The 20,334-nt window shown below is 43.5% G+C and overlaps 3 protein-coding genes across 9 annotated transcripts; 2 read left to right on the top strand and 1 right to left on the bottom strand.

The window, feature by feature from the left end:
- Positions 1-8: 8 nt before the first annotated feature.
- Positions 9-3,146, bottom strand: LOC148379697 (relaxin-3 receptor 1-like). Its single transcript, XM_088366123.1, has 2 exons — positions 3,007-3,146; positions 9-2,224 (listed from the first exon to the last, which is right to left on the bottom strand). Exon 2 carries the CDS (start codon positions 2,185-2,187, stop codon positions 979-981), a length of 1,209 nt encoding a protein of 402 aa, XP_088222249.1. The 5' UTR covers positions 2,188-2,224; positions 3,007-3,146; the 3' UTR covers positions 9-978.
- LOC148379696 (zinc finger protein 516-like) lies at positions 53-13,183 on the top strand. 2 transcript variants are annotated; one of them, XM_088366121.1, is made up of 7 exons: positions 53-199; positions 3,050-3,213; positions 4,478-4,689; positions 9,722-11,030; positions 11,331-12,410; positions 12,483-12,547; positions 12,651-13,183. In XM_088366121.1, exons 4-7 carry the CDS (start codon positions 9,854-9,856, stop codon positions 12,678-12,680), a joined length of 2,352 nt encoding a protein of 783 aa, XP_088222247.1. In that variant the 5' UTR covers positions 53-199; positions 3,050-3,213; positions 4,478-4,689; positions 9,722-9,853; the 3' UTR covers positions 12,681-13,183. The 2 variants fall into 2 exon arrangements, with proteins under 2 accessions (XP_088222247.1, XP_088222248.1); XM_088366122.1 differs by lacking the exons at positions 53-199; positions 3,050-3,213 and adding an exon at positions 4,222-4,298.
- A 1,049-nt stretch (positions 13,184-14,232) lies between these two features.
- On the top strand, positions 14,233-19,606 carry LOC148379695 (uncharacterized). 6 transcript variants are annotated; one of them, XM_088366129.1, is made up of 6 exons: positions 14,233-14,391; positions 14,467-14,495; positions 14,571-14,625; positions 14,701-14,755; positions 14,831-14,885; positions 18,528-19,606. In XM_088366129.1, the coding sequence occupies exons 1-6, from the start codon at positions 14,353-14,355 to the stop codon at positions 18,541-18,543; spliced, it is 249 nt and encodes an 82-aa protein (XP_088222255.1). In that variant the 5' UTR covers positions 14,233-14,352; the 3' UTR covers positions 18,544-19,606. The 6 variants fall into 6 exon arrangements, 5 of the variants coding, with proteins under 5 accessions (XP_088222255.1, XP_088222251.1, XP_088222253.1 ...); XM_088366125.1 differs by lacking the exon at positions 18,528-19,606 and adding an exon at positions 17,089-18,518; XR_015855232.1 differs by lacking the exons at positions 14,701-14,755; positions 18,528-19,606 and adding an exon at positions 15,118-16,835.
- The last annotated feature ends 728 nt before the right edge of the window (positions 19,607-20,334 follow it).

Genomic DNA, 20,334 nt, shown 5'->3' with positions numbered 1-20,334 from the left:
CTTCCTGTTCCTGCTTCTTATAGGTGTCATCAAAGGGTGAGTTGTTTAACCTTACAATATTTCATGTTAATTTTTTATCATTACTATGAGAATGACAAAGTGTCTCCTATGTATTTAATCATTTGTACTGTTTACCGCTTTACAGTGACTGACGTTAAACAGCCCGTGCAGTTATTAAATGGCCAAGTGTGGACAAAGGGTGAGTATTTTTTCCTTTATTTTTAGTGTTAATATTTATTCATATCCACTGCTATCAATGTAAGTATGGCGTGTAGATGCCCAGAAGAGGAAAGGGAGAGGAACAACACTACCACCATGTGGCATTTGGGAGTACAAAAGGCTTTGCATCTAAACCCTGTTTTTATATATGACTGTACACTCATAACTTGAATCTTAATAGGAGCAAGGAACAGAGAAAGTGTGCTAAAATTCAAAAATGCACAAGTCGCAATTGTTGTAAAGGTGTCAAAGTGGAGGTCCTGGAGGGCCGCTATCTTGCAGGTTGTGGATGCTTTTTTCATGGTCCGGATTGTGGTTTAACATCTTGGCCAGGCTCAAATGGAAGATTTACACGGAGTTTAGTTGCGGCTGGTTGGGATAAGATTGCACATATCCTTGATGCCAATAGGGAAGTGATGGTGTATTGGAATCTGAAGATGTGAAATTGTATCTCTCCAACATGGCGAGCTCAGTCGGGGGTGTCGCGTGTGGCCCCGGGTCCGATTGGCTCGTTTGGCTGCCTGGGCATGTCGCTCAAGGGGATGGCCATCTGGGCCGCTTGTTGCAGTTTTGGCGGATGAGGCATCGGGCGGGCGCAACTTGTAGATAATGTTGTACAGGGCCTGAGCTGAATCAGAACCAAAAGCATCAGAACTGCAAGGCTGACATGTCGCAAGCACTAGTTCGCATGTTGCAGACTTCCTCTCATCCGGGGGATATGAATTTGAAGGTTCCACTTGAAGGTCTCCAATTGTATGATTACAAAGTGGAGACCACCGTCGGGAGCGTCGAGAGGGGCGCGTATCGCCTGGAGTCCGATTGGCTTGTCTGACTGGGCATGTCGCTCAAGGGGATGGCCATCTGGGCCGCTTGCTGCGAGCCCTCGTCGGCGTTGACGGCGTAAGGCATCTTGGACATGACGGCCAGGCTCAACTTGAAGAAGATGTTATGCAGGGCCGCTCTGTACTCCTTGCGCACCAGGCAGTAGATAACCGGGTTGAAGCAGCTACTGGTGAAGGCCAAACAGTTAGCCAGCGGGAAGAAGTAGGTCTGCGCTCCGTAGAAGGAGGGGCTGATGTCGACCACGTCCAGCTGGATCAGGACGCTCCACAGCGTCAGGACGTTGTACGGGAACCAGCAGGCGCAGAAGGACAGCACCACCACCGCCACCGACTTGGAGATGTCAGCCTTCCGCCGGCAGTTGCCACCCTTCAGCTTGTGGCGGCAGAGGAAGCGCAGCAGGAGCAGATACGACAGGATGATGGTGGCGTACGGGAGCAGGAACCCAAGAACCACACGAAGGAGCTGGTTTATCCCCAACCACGCGGTGCCGTCCGGGAAGAGGAGAAGGCACGCCGTGTCGTTGCCGCTTCCCACGCGACGCAGGTCGGCGAACACGGCCCGGGGCGTGGCCACCACCAGGGCCGCCGCCCAGATGAGAACCGTGACCGCCGGGGAGGTGCAGCGCTCGCCGCACACCGAGGCCCTGGGCTTGAGCGCGGCGGCCACGTAGCAGTAGCGCATCAAGCTCATGGCGGTGAGGAAGAAGCAGCTGGCGAACACGTTGAGGCCCGTGAGCAGGGACACGGCTTTGCACATCGCCACGCCGAAGGGCCAGCTGTAGTCCAGCGCCACGTCCATCGCCCAGAAGGGCAACGCCAGGGAGAACAGGAGGTGCGCCAGAGCCAGGTTGAAGACAAAAAAGTTGATGGTGCCTGTGGTGATGGTGCGCGTGGAGTAGAGGAGGAACAATACCAGCAGGTTGCCCACCACGCCGGCCGTGGCCACCGCAAAGTAGACCCCCGAGATGAGGGTCCGCAACCACGGTGAGCCGTCCCCGGCCAGCTCCAGCCCGCCGCTGTAGGAGCTGTCGTTATGCGGCAGCAAGTGCGAGGAGTTGCACGACGCGCCGCAGCCGTTCAGGAAGTTTCGGAAAAACTCCATCCTCTTGCTGTCGCTGTCGGACATGTTCCGGATTCCGGGCGTCCACCTGCGAGATGAGTCGCTGCGTGAAAGGAAAGAGGAAATGATGATTGTGTAATGGGCGCTGCGCTTTTATGAGCAAATATAAGTGGATTAGCCAGATAAACAAATTACACCCAAGTGTTAGCTGCAGAGTTTGCTAATCCGTTTTCCTCTCCAAAGAAGACCATTTCTCTCATCAGACGAGTTAATTGACAACCGCGAGTGATGTAGAAACAGTCGCATCATGATCATATTTTTTAATAGCATTGGATTTGAAGAACAATATTGCATATTGTAGTCAATATTTCTATGAAAGCAAATAAGTCACGAGTGTAGAAAGACACGAGTGTCTTCTTCCGAATACATCGAGCATGAGAAGTTAATGCAGCAATTGACTCGCTACGCCAGTCCAAAAACAATTACGTTGTTCTTTTATTTGTTGTTATTACAAAAGTTGATGAGGTTGCAGCCTCTGCCAAGAGTCCCATCAAGGAATTGGAAATGAAAAGAGAAAGTCTTTAATGCAACTTTCGAATCCAAGGCCTAAATTAAAAGAGACAACACAGCTCAACAGAAATGCGAAACTGTATTATGTAAAGAAATGTTGGAAAACACTAGCTAGAACAAAAAAGAGGAAACCAATTACCCCTTGACAGTCGGAATAATAAAATATAGCTTGAAGAATAATGTAGTCCAAAGAGGCATGAACAAGGCATTTTAAAGAATTCGTATCAGCACCACTGTTTAACCTTGTAAAAAACAGATAATGCTCATCAATGTAAATTATAAGCAATTTCACGTGCTATTGAAAGAAAAACTCACCGAGTGATCCAGATTTTGTTTTTTGTCTTTCCCTCTCAACAAGTGTTGTGCTGCAGCTCCCAACGTGGAAGTTATCTTGGAGGCGGTGGACCAGAACAATGCGATTATCACCACATTGATGCTCCACCCCATCCTCTTCCTCACTGGAAATGACCTGGTATGGACAATGCACTCAATATTGGGATGGAACAGCAATTGTAGTTACAGGTGCGTGTAAAAAAAAACTGAATATTTTAGGAATTGAGATGATAATTTTTTTTATATATAACAAAGACATCCCCATCACCCCCGCAACACACTTTTAAATATTTATTTTTAGCAATACAGTAATGCATTCTTTTTATTATTGAATATAAATGATGTATTTGAGTATTACCAAATGAAATTCCAATTTTAGTGCAAGGCAATCTGTCATTTTCTATTGATGGGGTTAGCCGGGGTGGTCGCAATGAGTCATCATTACCAGTCGTTGATAGTGGAAACAACATCAGCGCCGGTGAACGACCAAATGAGATTAGGAGGCAACAGGCGGAAGAACATGCAAGGAGTGAATGGCAAATTGATGAATGGCACTTTGTCAGTAAAACAAAAACAAAGTCATTTTCATAAAGTACACGCTGCAAGCCACCTTTCAACTGCTACATTTGAATCCCTCAATTGTTGGTCTAATTGTTAGTATTGATTCCAAAATGGATTTAGTGCAATCTGGAGAGAACACACCACAATGTCAACGTTGCTGTGTAAATGTGTGAAGAAATAGACGTTGATGTTAATTATATCAATAAAATAAACCAAATTGTTTGACAGAACTATAGGTTCAAGTTCTTAATTGCATAGCTTTATTTGTTTTTTTACATGTCATGACACGAACGCGTCTATTACAATTAAAATCGGAATCATAATGGCGCCATCTACTGGATGCAATAGTAACGTCGTGGTGTTCAATGTAGGTGTCAGAAAAATTTAACATATTTTTTTACGCCGCTTGTCATCATCATTACTATTGATGGACTAAAAAAAGTCACAAGAGACAAATTCACATCGTTTTTTTCCCCCTGTTGTCACTATTTTAATTCTTTTAAATCACAACCACGCCATCTGCTGGACTTCTTTATATTGTTAAATCTGTAGTGACGTCACGTACTTTAAATTAAGGGTTCAATTTTTAATAACGTTTTGAATAATGTTTTCGAATGAAAGGTGTGCTGTCTCTTGAAAAAAAAAAGTCCTCAATGAGTTTGTACTGTTTGTCTTGGTTGACCGGTCTCCGTGTAAAACAAGTAGACTAAAAAGTAAGGAGCCACTTTGATAGCTTCTATTCCCAGCCCCACCGGCGCCGTCTACTTGCTGGTGGGGTTGTCACGCACGGTCGCGCATGCATGCACACACTAAATCAGCCACCAGGCGGAGATGCGCATCCTCTCCTGTTATTAACGTTAATAACGTTATCTCTCGCGTCACTCGTCCCCAGGAACGAGACGGCACCCGCTTCTCCGCACCAGCACCAGCACCAGCAACACCACCACCGCTGGCTTCGAGGGACCGTGTCCAGCCGGCCGGCTCAGGTGCACCCACCCCGGCCGTGATTTCGACGGCGACAAAGTTGCAAGAGCAGCAAGTATGAGTGTCGCCATTGTGAACGAGTAGTGATGGGATTCCTCCGGCTCCAGCCCTCGGAGCGAGGTAAGAACACTTGAGTCCGACTCCACTTTGGAGTTCGTGCTTGTCACTTTTTTTTTTTTTTTTGTCTTGCAATGTCCCGGGACAGCTAGCTTCCCCCACCATCCTCCTTGTCCCCTTCTGTCCTCCTGACTTGCACCACTGTTTTATCGCTTTCGCCTCGTCCATCTTCATTTTCTCAACAAAGTTGGCTGCCGTTGTGGCGGATCAGTGCTGGATTAACGGCCATTCCTCGTCTCCCCAACTCCCTCCCTCCCTCCCTCTATTTCCTTTGCACCTCTTTTTAACGTGTGCATGAAAGTCAAATGTATACGTTGCGCAATGTATCATGTTGCGCGATTGTTTTGTGGAAAGCCAGCAATGATGTGCCGTTGCTTGTTGTTTCCGCAGGCTTGCATGGAGGCGGGGTGGGGGGGGGGGCTTTTAAATAGGGATTAGCGAGCAGTACAGGAGGGCCATCAAAATGTGTCATTATTAGGCCTGGGAAGCATATAAAATGATCCCCCCCCCCCAAAAAAATAAAAAAATAAAAATTGATAGTTGTTAAATGGAAAACATAGTTGGAAGTCCTCATGGACTTGGATCAATACAGATGTTTTTCGAGCCTTTTGAGAGTAGGAGTAGGCATAATCCTTTGAGCAGTGTGGGATTGTTGATTCATGTTTTTAAGGAAGCCAAATGGAGCTGTACGTTTGTGCTACATTAATGCATACCTTCTGTCCTCTAGGCAATATCAGTAAAAAAAAAAATGCAAATTTTATATTAAAGACAAATATTTAAATTAGTGCGCCCTGAAGCTCTGCGGGTATAATACACGGATAGCAGAGAGAAAATAAAGTAAAATAAAAGTAAACGCGATGACAACAACCAGTACATGGTGATCTGGTGATGTATTTACAGAATAAAGTCAATCATCAAAGCACACGGCGACCAAAATGTTCATAGGAGGCTGAAAGCAGGTGCAACAAGCCAGTGCAGGTGCTGCTGTTTTGGTTAGCAATGTCTTAGCAGTTGACCATCTATGAAGTGAGCTAATTACAGATGTATTTGATGATCTTATTGTTATCGTCGCAGTTAATGTATTTTCGATTGTTGTGCAAAACAAGACCTACATTCCACTTCCTCCTTTTTTCCATCCTCATCCGCGGCGCTCCTCTTCCCGCCCCACCCCGCCGTATGTGGCCAACCCAACATGTGGGGAGGTAATCCCAGCTATTAGGGTAATCTCCTCAGCATGACGATCAATAGAGGAGGGTGCGCGCCATCTACCAGACGAGAGAGAGAGGGAGAGGTTGGGGTGGGGTGGGGTAGGGGGGGAGCAAATTTGGGCTAAAGAAAAATGATTAAATCATGGAGATTGGGTCAGGGGGTTGGGGTGCGGACAGGCGATGGGGGGGATGGGTACTGACTGAGCAGACAGGACGACATATTTGTTAACTGGGCTTCTCTTGGCTCTACTTAATTTCCCTCATTGGATTGAGGAATCCATCCATCTATTTGCCATCCATCGATCATGTTATCCGCTGGTCCCAGATAGCCCCGAAGGACCAAATGAGAGGCCTAAAAATAGCTCGTCTGCGTTGAACTTGTACTTGCTTTTCTATAGTCAAAAAGAATGTTCAGAGTTGTTTGAATGTGGAGGTGCATTGTTATGTGGAAATCAATCAGACAATGACTTTGTTTTTCAAAGGCAGGGCATCCAGATGGAAGGTGGCGGCGCCGAGTAAGACATCCGCCGATCCCTTCTTCAGTTCAACCCCATCGAGGGCCGAGACGAGATTGGATGAGCGCGCGAGGGAATCGGGTTACCATAGCGCCATTCTACTCGTAGCAGCGGGGCGGTGTAAAAGATGCAGTAGCCCCGACGGGGAAACCTAATCCAAACCCTGCCGCCAGCTGTCATTCTCGTGCTCCGCCGCAGGGCAAAATGGCGAAGCACGTATCGCCTTACCTCCATCGCCACGTTCATTACCTTGATCGCGCCTTGCGGAAAAGACATTTTTACACACGTTTTAGGAGATGAGCTACTAGCTATGACCGACCGCTCTAGTGCCAAGCTATGCTAGGCGTCGTCGTGCCTCAGGTTGTTCAGTGAGTCGGGATGGGCATTGGGAACAATGTTAGATCTTGGCTCCACCCATTTTTATACTCGTATCTTATCGTTTGCATTTTGCGATTCGTTAGTAAATTTGATAGCATTGTGTCCATCTTTGGTCGGGGGCTTGAAAGGGGAAAACCCAAGTGGCAACAGAGCGCCACCGAGAGAAACGGTGGCGGCGAGTCGACGCTGACCTTGCCGCGATAATCTAATCCCCCGTTGAGAGTGCTTTTTTTAGAGAGCAAGTTAATGCTGGCAGATTATACACCAGTGTCTACCACACCAGCCAATCCACGCTAAAAAGTCCACATGGTCAAAAGTTAGCCTGGGAACACTAACCATGCCCCCAAAACAAAATGAGTTGAAATAGTCAAGTATTTGTGTTTTGTTTGACAGTATTGGACTTTGCTGGCAGGCTTTGGATGTGATGATAAAAGGCCACTCACGAAGCAGCTTGCCCCAGTGCCGTGAAGAGTAATAATCCCTGTGTATGTTGTGTAACCGCACCCTGGGTTGGACAAGGCGGCGGGCAAGAAGGGAGGGGAGAGCGGGGAAAAAAACGCTCCCAAGTGGGACTGCGGAGCCGGCGGCCGTCTAATCTCTTAGGTAGATGAGGCTGTTTGCCCACACCGGCTTCATTGTGGCTAAGTCGCTCGAGGAAACAGCTGAGCGGACTGATGTGTGGGCCTGCCCAGGCTTTTTTGACAGGATAGAAAATGTCAATATATTTTGAGTAGATGGCCAAAACAAGGACAGTGTTTAGCATCAACATGACTGCTGTCAACTGTAAATGTATGGAATGAATTGAAGATAGATGCGAGGGCAATTGGACGGAAGGTTGATTTTATTTTTTAGCAGACAGGATTTTTGGTCAGCTTAGTGCGCATGGCTGCGGACACAAGCATAAGGACAGTCATGTGCTCGCTCTCCGGTCAGCGGTAGCTTTGGCACAGGTCTACTGCAGCTTGTTGGGAATATTTGGATGACCTCATCGCCAAATCAATTGATCTAGCTCTGCTATCGTTTGTGGTTATAGTAGGGAAAAAAAAAGCACTTCTAAAAATAGCCGCAATAGCCATTTTGGATGCCTTGCAAAAGTCATGTTTGGCGATGAGGCGATTTGCCGTCCGTCCTTGGCAGGAAATTACGCTCACGGTTTCGGTGCGGTACGCACGCACAGTGGCCGTAGCTATTTTCATGCAAGAGCACGCGCACGCGCGCATCCACACATGAGAGCGCACGGCGGGAGTTTGTGCTGAGCTGGTTGTGGGACGTCAGGATGAATCAATGCAGGGACAGCTGACTGGACATGCCTATTCATGGGCCAAAGAAAAGGGAGAGAAAAGAGGCGCGAGGCATTCTAAAAGATATGAGCCAGGGAGGCGGGGGCATTACTTGAAACACCTCCAAAGGCGGCCGGCACTACTAGGGCAAGTGATGAGAGGGAAACAAGAGCGGAGGAAAAATAACATCTACATTTATCATGCCTAAATAGCAAAGTAGACTTTTAATCTGTAGAGCTTCAGATGGATAAAAAACTAAAGAGTTCAGCAAAAGGTCATGAATGACAACTTGAACAGTATTTGGAGGCTCCATTGTTGTGTCGGATTGAGTTTGCCAATTTCATGTTGACCATCCTTTGACGTGACACTTAAGGCGTTTTCCGCTTTGCTTCGACAAAGGCTCTTAGTGCTGCGGTGGTGAAGCCCCCCCCACCCCACCCCTACCCCACCCCAGACCGATGGCCCGTTTATTCCCATCTGTTGACTTCATCCCCATTGTGTTTTAAACTTAACCCTCTAATTGCCAGCCTCCACTTTCTGGGAGGACAGCGTGGCACATTAGCCCTACGCTAATCTGACTGCGTCGACAAACAGCTGCCACGTCCGGACGCGATTCCATTTCGCACCCGTTTTCAGGACAGATGTTGCCGTGATAAAGTGACGGCCAAGCGGCAACCCACGGAAAAATCCCCACCACGCCAGTCGAGTGCGGAGGAAGGCCGGTCGGTTGTTGTCGCGATGACACGCGGGCCACGGCCTCCCATGCTGGAACAAAGACCCCAACCCACCCCCAACCCCCTTGACCTAGGCGGCGGGGGCCCAGACGTGAAGCGATGTGACAGTTCTGGTGCGGCCGACACAATAGCAGGTTTTCCTTTTTACTGCCCGGATGGCGACGGGACCGCGTAGTATACGTTGTGTGGCAGAAACAAAAAAGCGTGTGTTTGGCCCGGTCACATGTCGGTCCCCCGCTCAGAACAGGCACCATTGTGCGCCGGCCGGAGCACGTGTCCCGGAGCTACTTAGAGCTTATTTTCCACCAAGTTTGAAAAGACTACACAAAAAGCCGTCATTAAACAGCCGCGTTTAACAAGCTGCCGCCGCCACCGCCGCCGCCAAACAAGACGGTCATGTCAGCACTTAGCCGCGACACAAGTGTGCGTTTCTTTCTATGCGGGGCAAAGTTAGGACATAATGGATTATTGATCGTGAATTAGAGTGCGCTGACCCCGAGGGCCCATCCTCATTGGCCCAGGAATGAATACGTCTCTTCATGCTTGGCCTCACACTCTCAATTTGGACAGCGGCCGGCCGGCGCTCTAATACATGCAGACAGCCGCCTCTCTGCCGGTGAGGGACAAAGGTTATACAAGAGTGCTCTGAAATTGTCCTAAATAGGTTGTCGGCGGCAAGCTTGTGCTTATTTCGCCCTCATTTGTTTGGCCGTGCGCTTACAGTGAAACTGAGCGGAGACGGCAACAAAGCACTGGCGGTTTCTTGACAGCGCTCGTTAGGCCATGACTTACAGAATGAACGGTGGTAATGAATGTGGAAGTGATAGTTGGAAAAATGGGGAAAATCTTGCCTCGATGTTATTGTACTTCATGAAGAATTTTGCAGTGCAACCGTAAAAAAGCAAAATGTTGTCTTTTAGGTTGACTCGTGTCTCGGCGAAGAGCGGCCGGCCCATTCTAAAGCAGTCATGCTTCGTCCGACGACCTAGCAGCCGTGCGAAAGCGACCTTGTCGGCAAAGTCATAGCAGCGTCGCCGGAGGAAGGCTGATCGATGGAGGCCAAAGCGAGGAGGCAGGATGAAGCGCCACCAAAAGACTCTGAGACGGAGGAAGACGGCGCTTCGGGGCACGCCTGCGGCGTGTGCGGCCGCAGCTTCCCGCTCCTCAGCTCGCTGTCGCAGCACATGAGGCGGCACACCCGCGAGAAGCCGTACAAATGCCCCTACTGCGACCACCGGACGGCGCAGAAGGGAACCCTCAAGGCGCATGTCCGGAGCCACAAGCTGGGCCTGTTGGGCTTGGGCGAGCGGCAGGAGGAAGCCGTAATAGCGGACACTCTGGAGATGGTGAAGAAGAAAGGGAGCAAGAAAAAAGAGAAAGACTTTGAGGCGGATGGATGGGACGCGGGGCCCTTTTCCTGCAGCGTCTGCGGCCAAGACTTCCCCCAGGCGCCGCTACTCAAGTCGCACATGAAGCGGCACCGGGCCGGCCAGGACCACGGCTGTCGCATTTGCGGGCGCCGCTTCCGCCAGGCGTGGTTCCTGCAGAGCCACATGCGCATCCACCGGGTCAAAGCGCAGCTGCGGGGCGGTAAAGAGGACGAGCCGCCCGCCACCATCAACGGCGTGCCCCAAGACAGCGCCGCGTTGGCCAACGACGAGTGCCTCTACGAGCTGTGCGGTAACTGTGGACACTTTTTTGCCGACTGCGATACCTTGCGCGCGCACGAAAGGTTACACAGACTCAGTCACAGCGCGCGGCAAGATCCGGAAGCCTCGCAGCTGACGAAGAGCCGTTTTCTGGAAAGCCTCCACCTGGCCCGCGTCGCACCAAAAGAAGCCCAGGCGGAGAGAAATCCAGGCCGGAGAATACCCGAGTTGGATCCGGTGTGCAGCTACCAGGCTTGGCAGTTAGCCACAAGGGGGCGACCGGCAGAATTAGCCGAGCGGTGTCTCGGCTGGGAGGAGGGACTCGCCGAGGCGGCGTACGACGCGGTCAAGAGCGAATACGTCCCCGGCAAGTCGGAAAAGAAGAGAAAGGCCGTTGACGTGGCCGCCGCTTCCAGCACCAAAAAGAAAAAGGGCGACGCGGGCCCCGAGCAAGCGGATGAGGCCGCCTGGGGCAAGAAGAGCTTGCAGAAAGACCGCATCTTGCTCAACGGACTCGGGCGCGCCTTTTACGAGGCCATGCAACACAGAGCCAGCAAAGACAAGACTCAGGAGCAAGAAGGTAAGTGTTAATACTCAATTCGAGTAGATCTGAACGTTAAATGCAGGTATTTGTCAAACAAAGCGCTTATACTTGTGAGGATAAGAGGGATAGATGGAGGGATGGGCTAAGGAGCCCTCTTGTGGAGTCTAGTGGAGTTACACAATTCCAATTGTAGTTAGTATTGGATGAAAATGTATCATGAAGTCCTTGTTTGTTTTTCAAATAGTCTAGCCTTCATTTTGAAATGGCAGCGAGTGTACTTTTCACTTTGCCCTTCTTTTTTGATTAGCTTATCATTTGAATGCTCCTGCCCCCCAGATGCAAAGCCCCTGTTGCGCGAGCACTGTGACTTCCACGCTGCGGACGCCGCTGCCGCCGCCGCCTCGCTTCTCACGTCTCACGTGCACGCGCGGCACCAGGACGCAGCGGCGAGCCAAAATCTTAGCAAAGGCTCCAGGTATGTGGACTTCCTCAGGAAAAGAAGCGCGCTGCTTTGTCAGCCTTATTGGAACCCCTACCCCGGTTTGCCTGGAGAGTTGAGCATCAAATCGGAGAAGTTGAACGACGGCGAGGCCAAAACGGGCAGCGATGTTTACACTCTTCTGAATTTGTCAACATCGGCGGACACTAAAGGCACGGAACCGGCGCAAAACGAAGCGCTGCCGAGGCATCGGTGTCCGTATTGTTCCCACGCCACCTGTTACCCCGAGGTGCTGTGGATCCATCAGCGGGTGTCACACAGGGTGGGCAACGCAAGCTCGGCGGCCCCCAAGTGGGCACCGTGCTCTAACGGCGCCCGGGGTCCAAAGGGCTCGCGGTGGAGACGAACGGGAGCTCCGCCGTTCCTGGAAGGGAAAGACTGCCCGATGTTGCCCACGCCCAGAAGCGGGCGCACGCAAGCGCCGGCTGGCAGCGGCACCAAGCAGGCGCCCGCTAAGAGCCAATCGGACGCGGGGTCCAAAGCTCAGGGAAAGGACGCCAAAACACCGGATTCACGTGGGAGGGCCAAGTCCGAGCAGAAGCGTTCAGCGGACGGCGCGGGCAAAGCGAGCTCGTCCGGGAGAACGGCGGCGGTGGGACACTTTCCAAAGGAGGGCTTGGGCTTCATGTTGAGTCACGGCGGGACGTCGTCCAAGTCTGACGGGCAGCACCCCGAGAGGGTCCCTTGCCCGAGGGCCAAAGTGGCCGAAGACGTTTGGGCCGCCGTGAGCATGCAGGGGCACCGGGCCTACTTTGAGCCGTTACTTTACGCTCAGGCCAAAAGCAACATTGCCGCAGCCGCCACGGACAGGCCCGCGGAGTTTGACGCGACCGGTCTACTGAAGAGCTACGGTCCTCACGAGTTGGCGGCTCTTTACCAGCACTGGGGCTTTGTGGACCCCAGGGTGGACCCGCGGGGTGAGTGGCCCTTTCACAGGAGCTTCCACAACACCTCAGAATTCTCCTAAAGCCCTCTTTGTGTCTTTGCAGCCATGTTGCGGCTCAACGGACATTTTGTAAATGAGGTCCATTCCTCGTCAGATGCTTCCAAGCAAGTAAGTTAGTGTTGCCCTGCTCTAACATGCTTCATTGTTAGAATAGAAAGCGAGTGGCGAGAAGAAGCAGAAGTTTATTCCCAAAGTGTTGCTGTTCCCATAGGTGAACGGGCGCTCCACTTCTGCCTCATAACGGAACGCCCATCGCCACCGTGACTTCATGACCCAAAACGATGTAATGGCCGCATTCTTGTATGCAATGTAATCCGGTGGAATCTTCAGGACCGGTGTCATTGCGTGGACGGACACCAGTATAGATTAGAAAGGGGAGAAATCCAACTTAAGTCGTGATCAAAATGATGTTACCAGTTTGGGCATCACTATCGTTTTGTTCTTGTCTTTGATCATGATGGAAGAAAATGTGTGGAAACAGGGAAAAAACGGAAACGTCTGAACGGGACACAGAAAAAGAGTACATGATGTAAACGGAGGGATTGAATCCGTCAGAAGTAGGTTATTGTCAGCAGGAGAAGTTCATGTCCAAAGACTTGTTTAGTATGACCATCTCATTCCAGTTAATGTCTTTGTGTTTGCAGAGTCATGTAGCGTCTTTTTACTTGTAGTTTTGTATGTAGTATGTCTCCATAGGAAATGTGTTCGTACCAAAAGAACAAGCCATCAAATATATGGGCGGGAGGGAGGGGTACTGAGTTGATTATTATTATTTTGAAGTAATTTGTACATGATAGTTTAACAGTTCATTCCAAGTGAATTTAAGTACTTGATAGTATTTGTAGTTTGACTAAAGAGAATAAAAAGCTTCTTAAGTGATGTCAAGTCTGTTTTGAGTCCAAGTGGAATTGAGCAGCAGTCTTCATATGGACGGACCCACGCTGATGTGGAGTGTGGCTTTGCAAACATGCTCAATAAGATACCTGGTGTACTTCTCGCATCAGTGCGCACAAGTGCAGTTGAGGGATGGCAACGGCAGCAAGTACTTGTCACGTCGCGGTTGTTGTTTTCTGAGCAGGTTTGGGTGACAGCGTCACTTAGCTGCTCTCCAGACGCCAGAGATCAGCAGAAGGAAAAGTGCCATTGGAGCTTTATGCGCCAAGAGTCCACCATGTCAGCAAGCGGACTTTATTGGAGTGACAGCTGTCTACATGTGTGGACATTGGATCAACTTGAAACCTCCACAGATAGGTAAATGGTTGAATTAATCAATAATAAATAAATCAATAATATACAATTAGTGTCATATTAGAAAAAGTATTTTATTATTTTGCTTTACTGTCTGGAATGAATAGTGATCTTAGTAAAATGAAAGGAGAGATTTTTCCAAATGACCAAAAGATGGCAAGATATATAGAGATAGATAGTTTTAAATGTTATATTGTATAGTTTTATTGTTCCTGGTTGGTGTTCTTTATTTTTGATTGTGTATTTATATAACCTTGTTTTATGTCTTTTTTTAGCACTCCATCCCCCACCTCCCTCAAAGTGCCATTGTTCTTTGGGTCAAGCCTGAGTAAATCAAGGTTAAATAAAACAATAAAAAATTACTGGTTTGAAATTTACTTTTATTATTTTAATAAACATTTATGCTAAAACTTGTCTGGTGTTTTATTCCTTTTTAAAGTTATAAGGTACACCTGATAATAGTCTCCGTGTGACGTCATAGAGGAACCAGTCAATCAGGAGGTGGGGATGAGGGCGGGTGTGGCGCTTTTCACGTTGACCATGATTTTTCCCTAATGAAGTGGCCTGTCACGTGGTACGCGAGTGTGCAAAGCGCCATTGGACGAGCAGGCGAGGAAGATTTAAATTGACGGATGTGACGTCATGAATTGGGGACCGGCGCGCTCATGGGAAGTTGTCAAATAATGGCGCGAGCGGTTACCCAGGTAAGCTAGTATGCTATCAAATGTTTGTCGTTCATTGCTGTTTCTCACGACGGATGTCTTGTTTGTTTGTTGCAGGATTCAAGGCGAGTTATGCGGTTTCTCGGGTAAGCTAGTATGCTATCAAATGTTTGTCGTTCATTGCCGTTTCTCACGACGGATGTCTTGTTTGTTTGTTGCAGGATTCAAGAGGAGTTATCAAATACTGGCGCCACCGACCGTGTGGCGGTTTCTCGGGTAAGCTAGTATGCTATCAAATGTTTGTCGTTCGTTGCCGTTTCTCACGACGGATGTCTTGTTTGTTTGTTGCAGGATTCAAGAGGAGTTATCAAATGCAGGCGCCACCGACCGTGTGGCGGTTTCTCGGGTAAGCTAGTATGCTATCAAATGTTTGTCGTTCGTTGCCGTTTCTCACGACGGATGTCTTGTTTGTTTGTTGCAGGATTCAAGAGGAGTTATCAAATACAGGCGCCACCGACCGTGTGGCGGTTTCTCGGGTAAGCTAGTATGCTATCAAATGTTTGTCGTTCGTTCCCGTTTCTCACGACGGATGCCTTGTTTGATGCAAGATTTTCACACTCGTCACTGTCGTTTTGCGGCTGATTTGTTTTCAAATCTCTTCAGCGTTTTGTTTTGTCAAATTAACAATGTTGCATTACATATATCGTGTGCTATTTCCGTGTTATGCAAACTGATGAATGTGACGAATGTGTTACGTCATGTTCAAAGCTATTCCAAGATGGCGCCCGCCCGCCCGCGTTCCATCACGCAACAAACATTTGCGAGCGTGATTTTCTCCCGTTTTGGCCGACTGCTCGATTCGAATGTGTTGTATTCTCTATGTATTTGTATTTTGTTTTTGTATTCTGTATTTGTTTTTTTTAAATTTTATTTTGGTTTTGTATTTTATTTTGTTTTGTTTTTGTAATTTGTTTCTGTATTTTGTTTTTGTATTTTGTATTCTGTATGTTGTATTTATATTTTGTATCCTGTGTTTGTATTTAGTTTTTGTATTTGTATTTTGTATGTTTTTTTTGGTTTTGTATTATTTTGTTTTTGTATTTTGTTTTTGTATTCAGTATTCTGTATTTGTTTTTTATTTTAGTTTTGTATACTATTTTATTTCTGTATTTTGAGTTCTGTATTTGTAATTTGTATTGTTTTTGTATTCTGTATTTTGTATGTTTTTTTTGGGTTTGTATTGTTTTTTTAATTTTGTTTCTGTATTTTGTTTTTGTATTCTTATTTTATTTTGTTTTTGTTTTCTTATTTTATTTTGTTTTTGTATTTGTTTTTTTATTTTGTTCTGTTTTTGTCATTTGTTTCTGTATTTTGTATCCTGTATTTGTATTTTGTATTTTTTTTATTTTATTTTGGTTTTGTATTTTTTGTTTTGTTTGTTTTTGTATTCTGTATTTCGTAATCTGTAAGTTGTATTTATATTTTGTATTTTGTATTTTTGTTTTGTTTCTGTATTTTTTTTGTATTTGTTTTTTTATTTTATTTTGGTTTTGTATTTTTTGTTTTGTTTCTTTGTTTTTGTATTCTGTATTTCGTATTCTGTATGTTGTATTTATATTTTGTATTTTGTTTTGTATTTTTGTTTTGTTTCTGTATTTTTTTGTTTTGTTTTTGTATTTTTGTATTGTTTTTGTATTCTGTATTTTGTTCTGAATTTTGTATTTGTAATTTGTATTTGTATTGTATGTTTTTTTTGGTTTTGTATTTTTTTGGTTTTGTATTTTGTTTCTGTATTTGTATTTTGGTTTTGTATTTTTATTTTGGTTTTGTATTTTGTTTCTGTATTTTGGTTTTGTATTTTGGTTTTGTTTCTGTATTTTTTTTGTATTTTATTTTTGTGTTTTGTTTTTGTATTCTGTATTTTGTATTCTGTATTTGTATTTTGTTTTTGTAATTTGTATTTTGTTTTTGTATTTTGTATGTTTTTTTGGGTGTTGTATTTTATTTTGTTTTTGTATTTTGTTTCTGTATTTTGTTTTTGTATTCTGTATTCTGTATTTGTTTTTTTTATTTTGCTTTTGTATACTATTTTGTTTTGTTTCTGTATTTTGTATTCTGTATTTTGTTTTTGTATTTTTTTGGGGGGTTTTGTATTTTATTTTTGTATTTTGTTTTTGTATTTGTATTCAGTATTCTGTATTTGGTTTTTTTATTTTGCTTTTGTATACTATTTTGTTTTGTTTCTGTATTTTGTATTCTGTATTTTGTTTTTGTATTTTGTATTCTGTATTTTACATTTGTATTTTGTATGTTTTTTTGGGGTTTTGTATTTTGTTTCTGTATTGTTTATTTTGTTTTGATTTTGTTTCTGTATTTTGTTTTTGTATTCTGAATTTTGTTTTGGTTTTCTTATTTTATTTTGTTTCTGTATTTTATATTGTGTTCTGTATTGTTTTGTTTTTGTGTTTTGTATTTTTATTGTTTCTGTATTTTGTTTCTGTATTTTGTATTTTTTTTTTATTTTATTGTATTTTGTTTTTGTATTTTGTATACATTATTTGTATTTTGTATTTGTTTTTTTATTTTGGTTTTATTTTGTTTTTGTATTCTGTATTTCGTATTTGTGTTTTTGTCTTGTATTTGGGTTTTTTGTTTTATTTTGTTTTGGATTTTTTGTGTTTTGTATTGTTTTGTTTTTGTATTCTGTATTTTCACCCATCCAATTTCTGAACCGCTTAGTCCCCACGGGGGTCGCAGGCGTCCTGGAGCCTATCCCAGCCGTCATTGGGCAGCAGGCGGGGGACACCCTGAACCGGTTGCCAGCCAATCGCAGGGCGCACAGAGACAGACAACCATTCGCACTCACACCGACGGGACAATTTGGAGTCTTCAATCGGCCTACCAAGTTGAACCCGCACCCTCATTACTGTGAGGCGGACGTGCTACCCAGTGCATCACCGAGCCGCATTCTGTATTTTGTTGTTGTATTTGTTTTTTTTATTTTGTTTTGTTTTTGTATTTTGTTTTTGCATTGTTTCTGTATTCTGTTTTTGTATTTTTTTTTTGTTTCTGTATTGTGTATTGTTTTTGTATTTTTTTTTTGTTTCTGTATTTTTTTTGTATTTATTTTGTTTCTGTATTTGTATTTTGATTTTGTTTTTTGTATTGTTTTTGTGTCCTGTATTGTATTTGGTTATTTTATTTTGTTTTTGTATTTCATTGTTTTTATAACTTGTTTCTGTATTTTGTATTCTGTATGTTGTATTTATATTTTGTATTCTGTATTTGTATTATGTATTTGATTTTTTAATTTTATTTTGTTTTTGTATTTTATTTTGTTTCTGTATTTTGTTTTTGTATTCTGTATTGTTTTTTGTATTCTGTATTTGTATTTTGTTCTGTATTTTGTATTTTTTGGGGGGGTTTTTTTGTTTTGTATTTTGTTTTTGTATTCTGTATTTTGTATTCTGTATTTTTTTGGGGGGGTTTTCTATTTTATTTTATTTTTGTATTGTTTCTGTATTGTATTCGTTTTTTTTTTTATTGTTTTTGTATTTTATTTCTGTATTTTGTATTTTATTTTTGTATTTTGTTTTTGTATTCTGTATTTGTATTGTATTTTTATTGTTTCTGTATTTTGCTTTTGAATTTTGATCTTGTATTTTGTTTTTGTATTCTGTATTTGTTTTTTAAATTTTATTATTTTTCTGTATTTTGTATTCTGTATGTTGTATTTATATTTTGTATTCTGTATTGTATTTGTATTTTGGTTGTTTCATTTTGTTTCTGTATTTTATGTTTCGTATTTACATTTGAATTCTGTTTTTTTTTTTGTATTTTGTTTTTGTTTTGTAGTCTGTATTTTGTATTCTGTACTTGTGTTTTGTATGTTTTTTTGTTTTTTTTGGTTTTGTATTTTGTGTTTGTAATTTGTATTTCGTTTTTGTATTTGTTTTTTTATTTTCTTTTGGTTTTGTATTCTGTATTTTGTATATTTTTGGGGGTTTTTGTATTTTATTTTGTTTTTGTGTTTTCTGTATATTGTATGTTTTTTTTGGTTTTGTTTTTTGATTTTGTGTTCTTTCCTCGATGCACTACTGTTGCACTACTGTTTTCTATTCATTTACTTTCCTATTATTCATTGACTTGACTATGTTCCTTACTGTATCCCTCCTTAGTTTGTGGTGCTCCTAAGGACAGGGACACTGGGGTATCCTTCTGTTGATTGTTTATTTGTGGCCTGTGCTTGTGTCTGCCCCATGCACTGAATGGAGCCTCCAATTTCATTGTACTATGTAGAATGACAAAGGTTTTCTGATATTTTGTTCTTGCATTTGGTTTTTATTTTGTAGTTTGTTTTGTTTCCCAGAGTTTATTTTCCGTTTTCCGTACTTTGTTTTGTTTCCCCAGTTTATTTTCTGTTTTCCTTAGTTTGTTTTGTTTCCCCGGTTTATTTTTTGTTGTCCACAGTTTGTTTTGTTTCCCCGGTTTATTTTCCGTTTGCCGTAGTTTGTTTTGTTTCCCCAGTTTATTTTATGTTTTCCACAGTTTATTTCCCCGGTTTATTTTCTGTTTTCCACAGTTTGTTTTGTTTCCCCGGTTTATTTTCTGTTTTCCACAGTTTGTTTACTTTCCCAGAGTTTGTTTACCAGAGTTTATAGTCTGTTTTCCACAGTTTATATTTTCTGTTTTCCGTAGTTTGTTTCCCAGAGTTTATTTTCTGTTTTCCACAGTTTGTTTACTTTCCCAGAGTTTGTTTACCATAGTTTATAGTCTGTTTTCCACAGTTTATATAGTCTGTTTTCCGTAGTTTGTTTCCCAGAGTTTATTTTCTGTTTTACACAGTTTGTTTACCAGAGTTTATAGTCTGTTTTCTACAGTTTATATAGTCTGTTTTCCGTAGTTTGTTTCTCAGAGTTTATTTTCTGTTTTACACAGTTTGTTTACTTTCCAAGAGTTTGTTTACCAGAGTTTATAGTCTGTTTTCTACAGTTTATATAGTCTGTTTTCCGTAGTTTGTTTCCCAGAGTTTATTTTCTGTTTTACACAGTTTGTTTACCAGAGTTTATAGTCTGTTTTCTACAGTTTATATAGTCTGTTTTCCATAGTTTGTTTCCAAGAGTTTATTTTCTGTTTTACACAGTTTGTTTACTTTCCCAGAGTTTGTTTACCAGAGTTTATAGTCTGTTTTCTACAGTTTATATAGTCTGTTTTCCACAGTTTGTTTCCCAGGGTTTATTTTCTAATTTCCAGTTTGTTTACCAGAGTTCATAGTCTGTTTTCCACAGTTTATATAGTCTGTTTTCCATAGTTTGTTTCCCAGAGTTTATTTTCTGTTTTCCACAGTTTGTTTACTTTCCCAGAGTTTGTTTACCAGAGTTTATAGTCTGTTTTCCACAGTTTATATAGTCTGTTTTCCGTAGTTTGTTTCCAAGAGTTTATTTTCTGTTTTACACAGTTTATTTACTTTCCAAGAGTTTGTTTACCAGAGTTTATAGTCTGTTTTCTACAGTTTATATAATGTTTTCCGTAGTTTGTTTCCCAGAGTTTATTTTCTGTTTTACACAGTTTGTTTACTTTCCCAGAGTTTGTTTACCAGAGTTTATAGTCTGTTTTCTACAGTTTATATAGTCTGTTTTCCGTAGTTTGTTTCCCAGAGTTTATTTTCTGTTTTACACAGTTTGTTTACCAGAGTTTATAGTCTGTTTTCTACAGTTTATATAGTCTGTTTTCCGTAGTTTGTTTCCCAGAGTTTATTTTCTGTTTTACACAGTTTGTTTACCAGAGTTTATAGTCTGTTTTCTACAGTTTATATAGTCTGTTTTCCATAGTTTGTTTCCAAGAGTTTATTTTCTGTTTTACACAGTTTGTTTACTTTCCCAGAGTTTGTTTACCAGAGTTTATAGTCTGTTTTCCACAGTTTATATAGTCTGTTTTCCGTAGTTTGTTTCCCAGAGTTTATTTTCTGTTTTACACAGTTTGTTT

This window comes from Syngnathus floridae, chromosome 21, assembly GCF_059516105.1.
Source record: "Syngnathus floridae isolate MCC-2025c chromosome 21, RoL_Sflo_1.0, whole genome shotgun sequence".
Classification (NCBI taxonomy): Eukaryota; Metazoa; Chordata; class Actinopteri; order Syngnathiformes; family Syngnathidae; genus Syngnathus; species Syngnathus floridae.
This window is presented reverse-complemented; position numbering and strand designations above follow the sequence as displayed.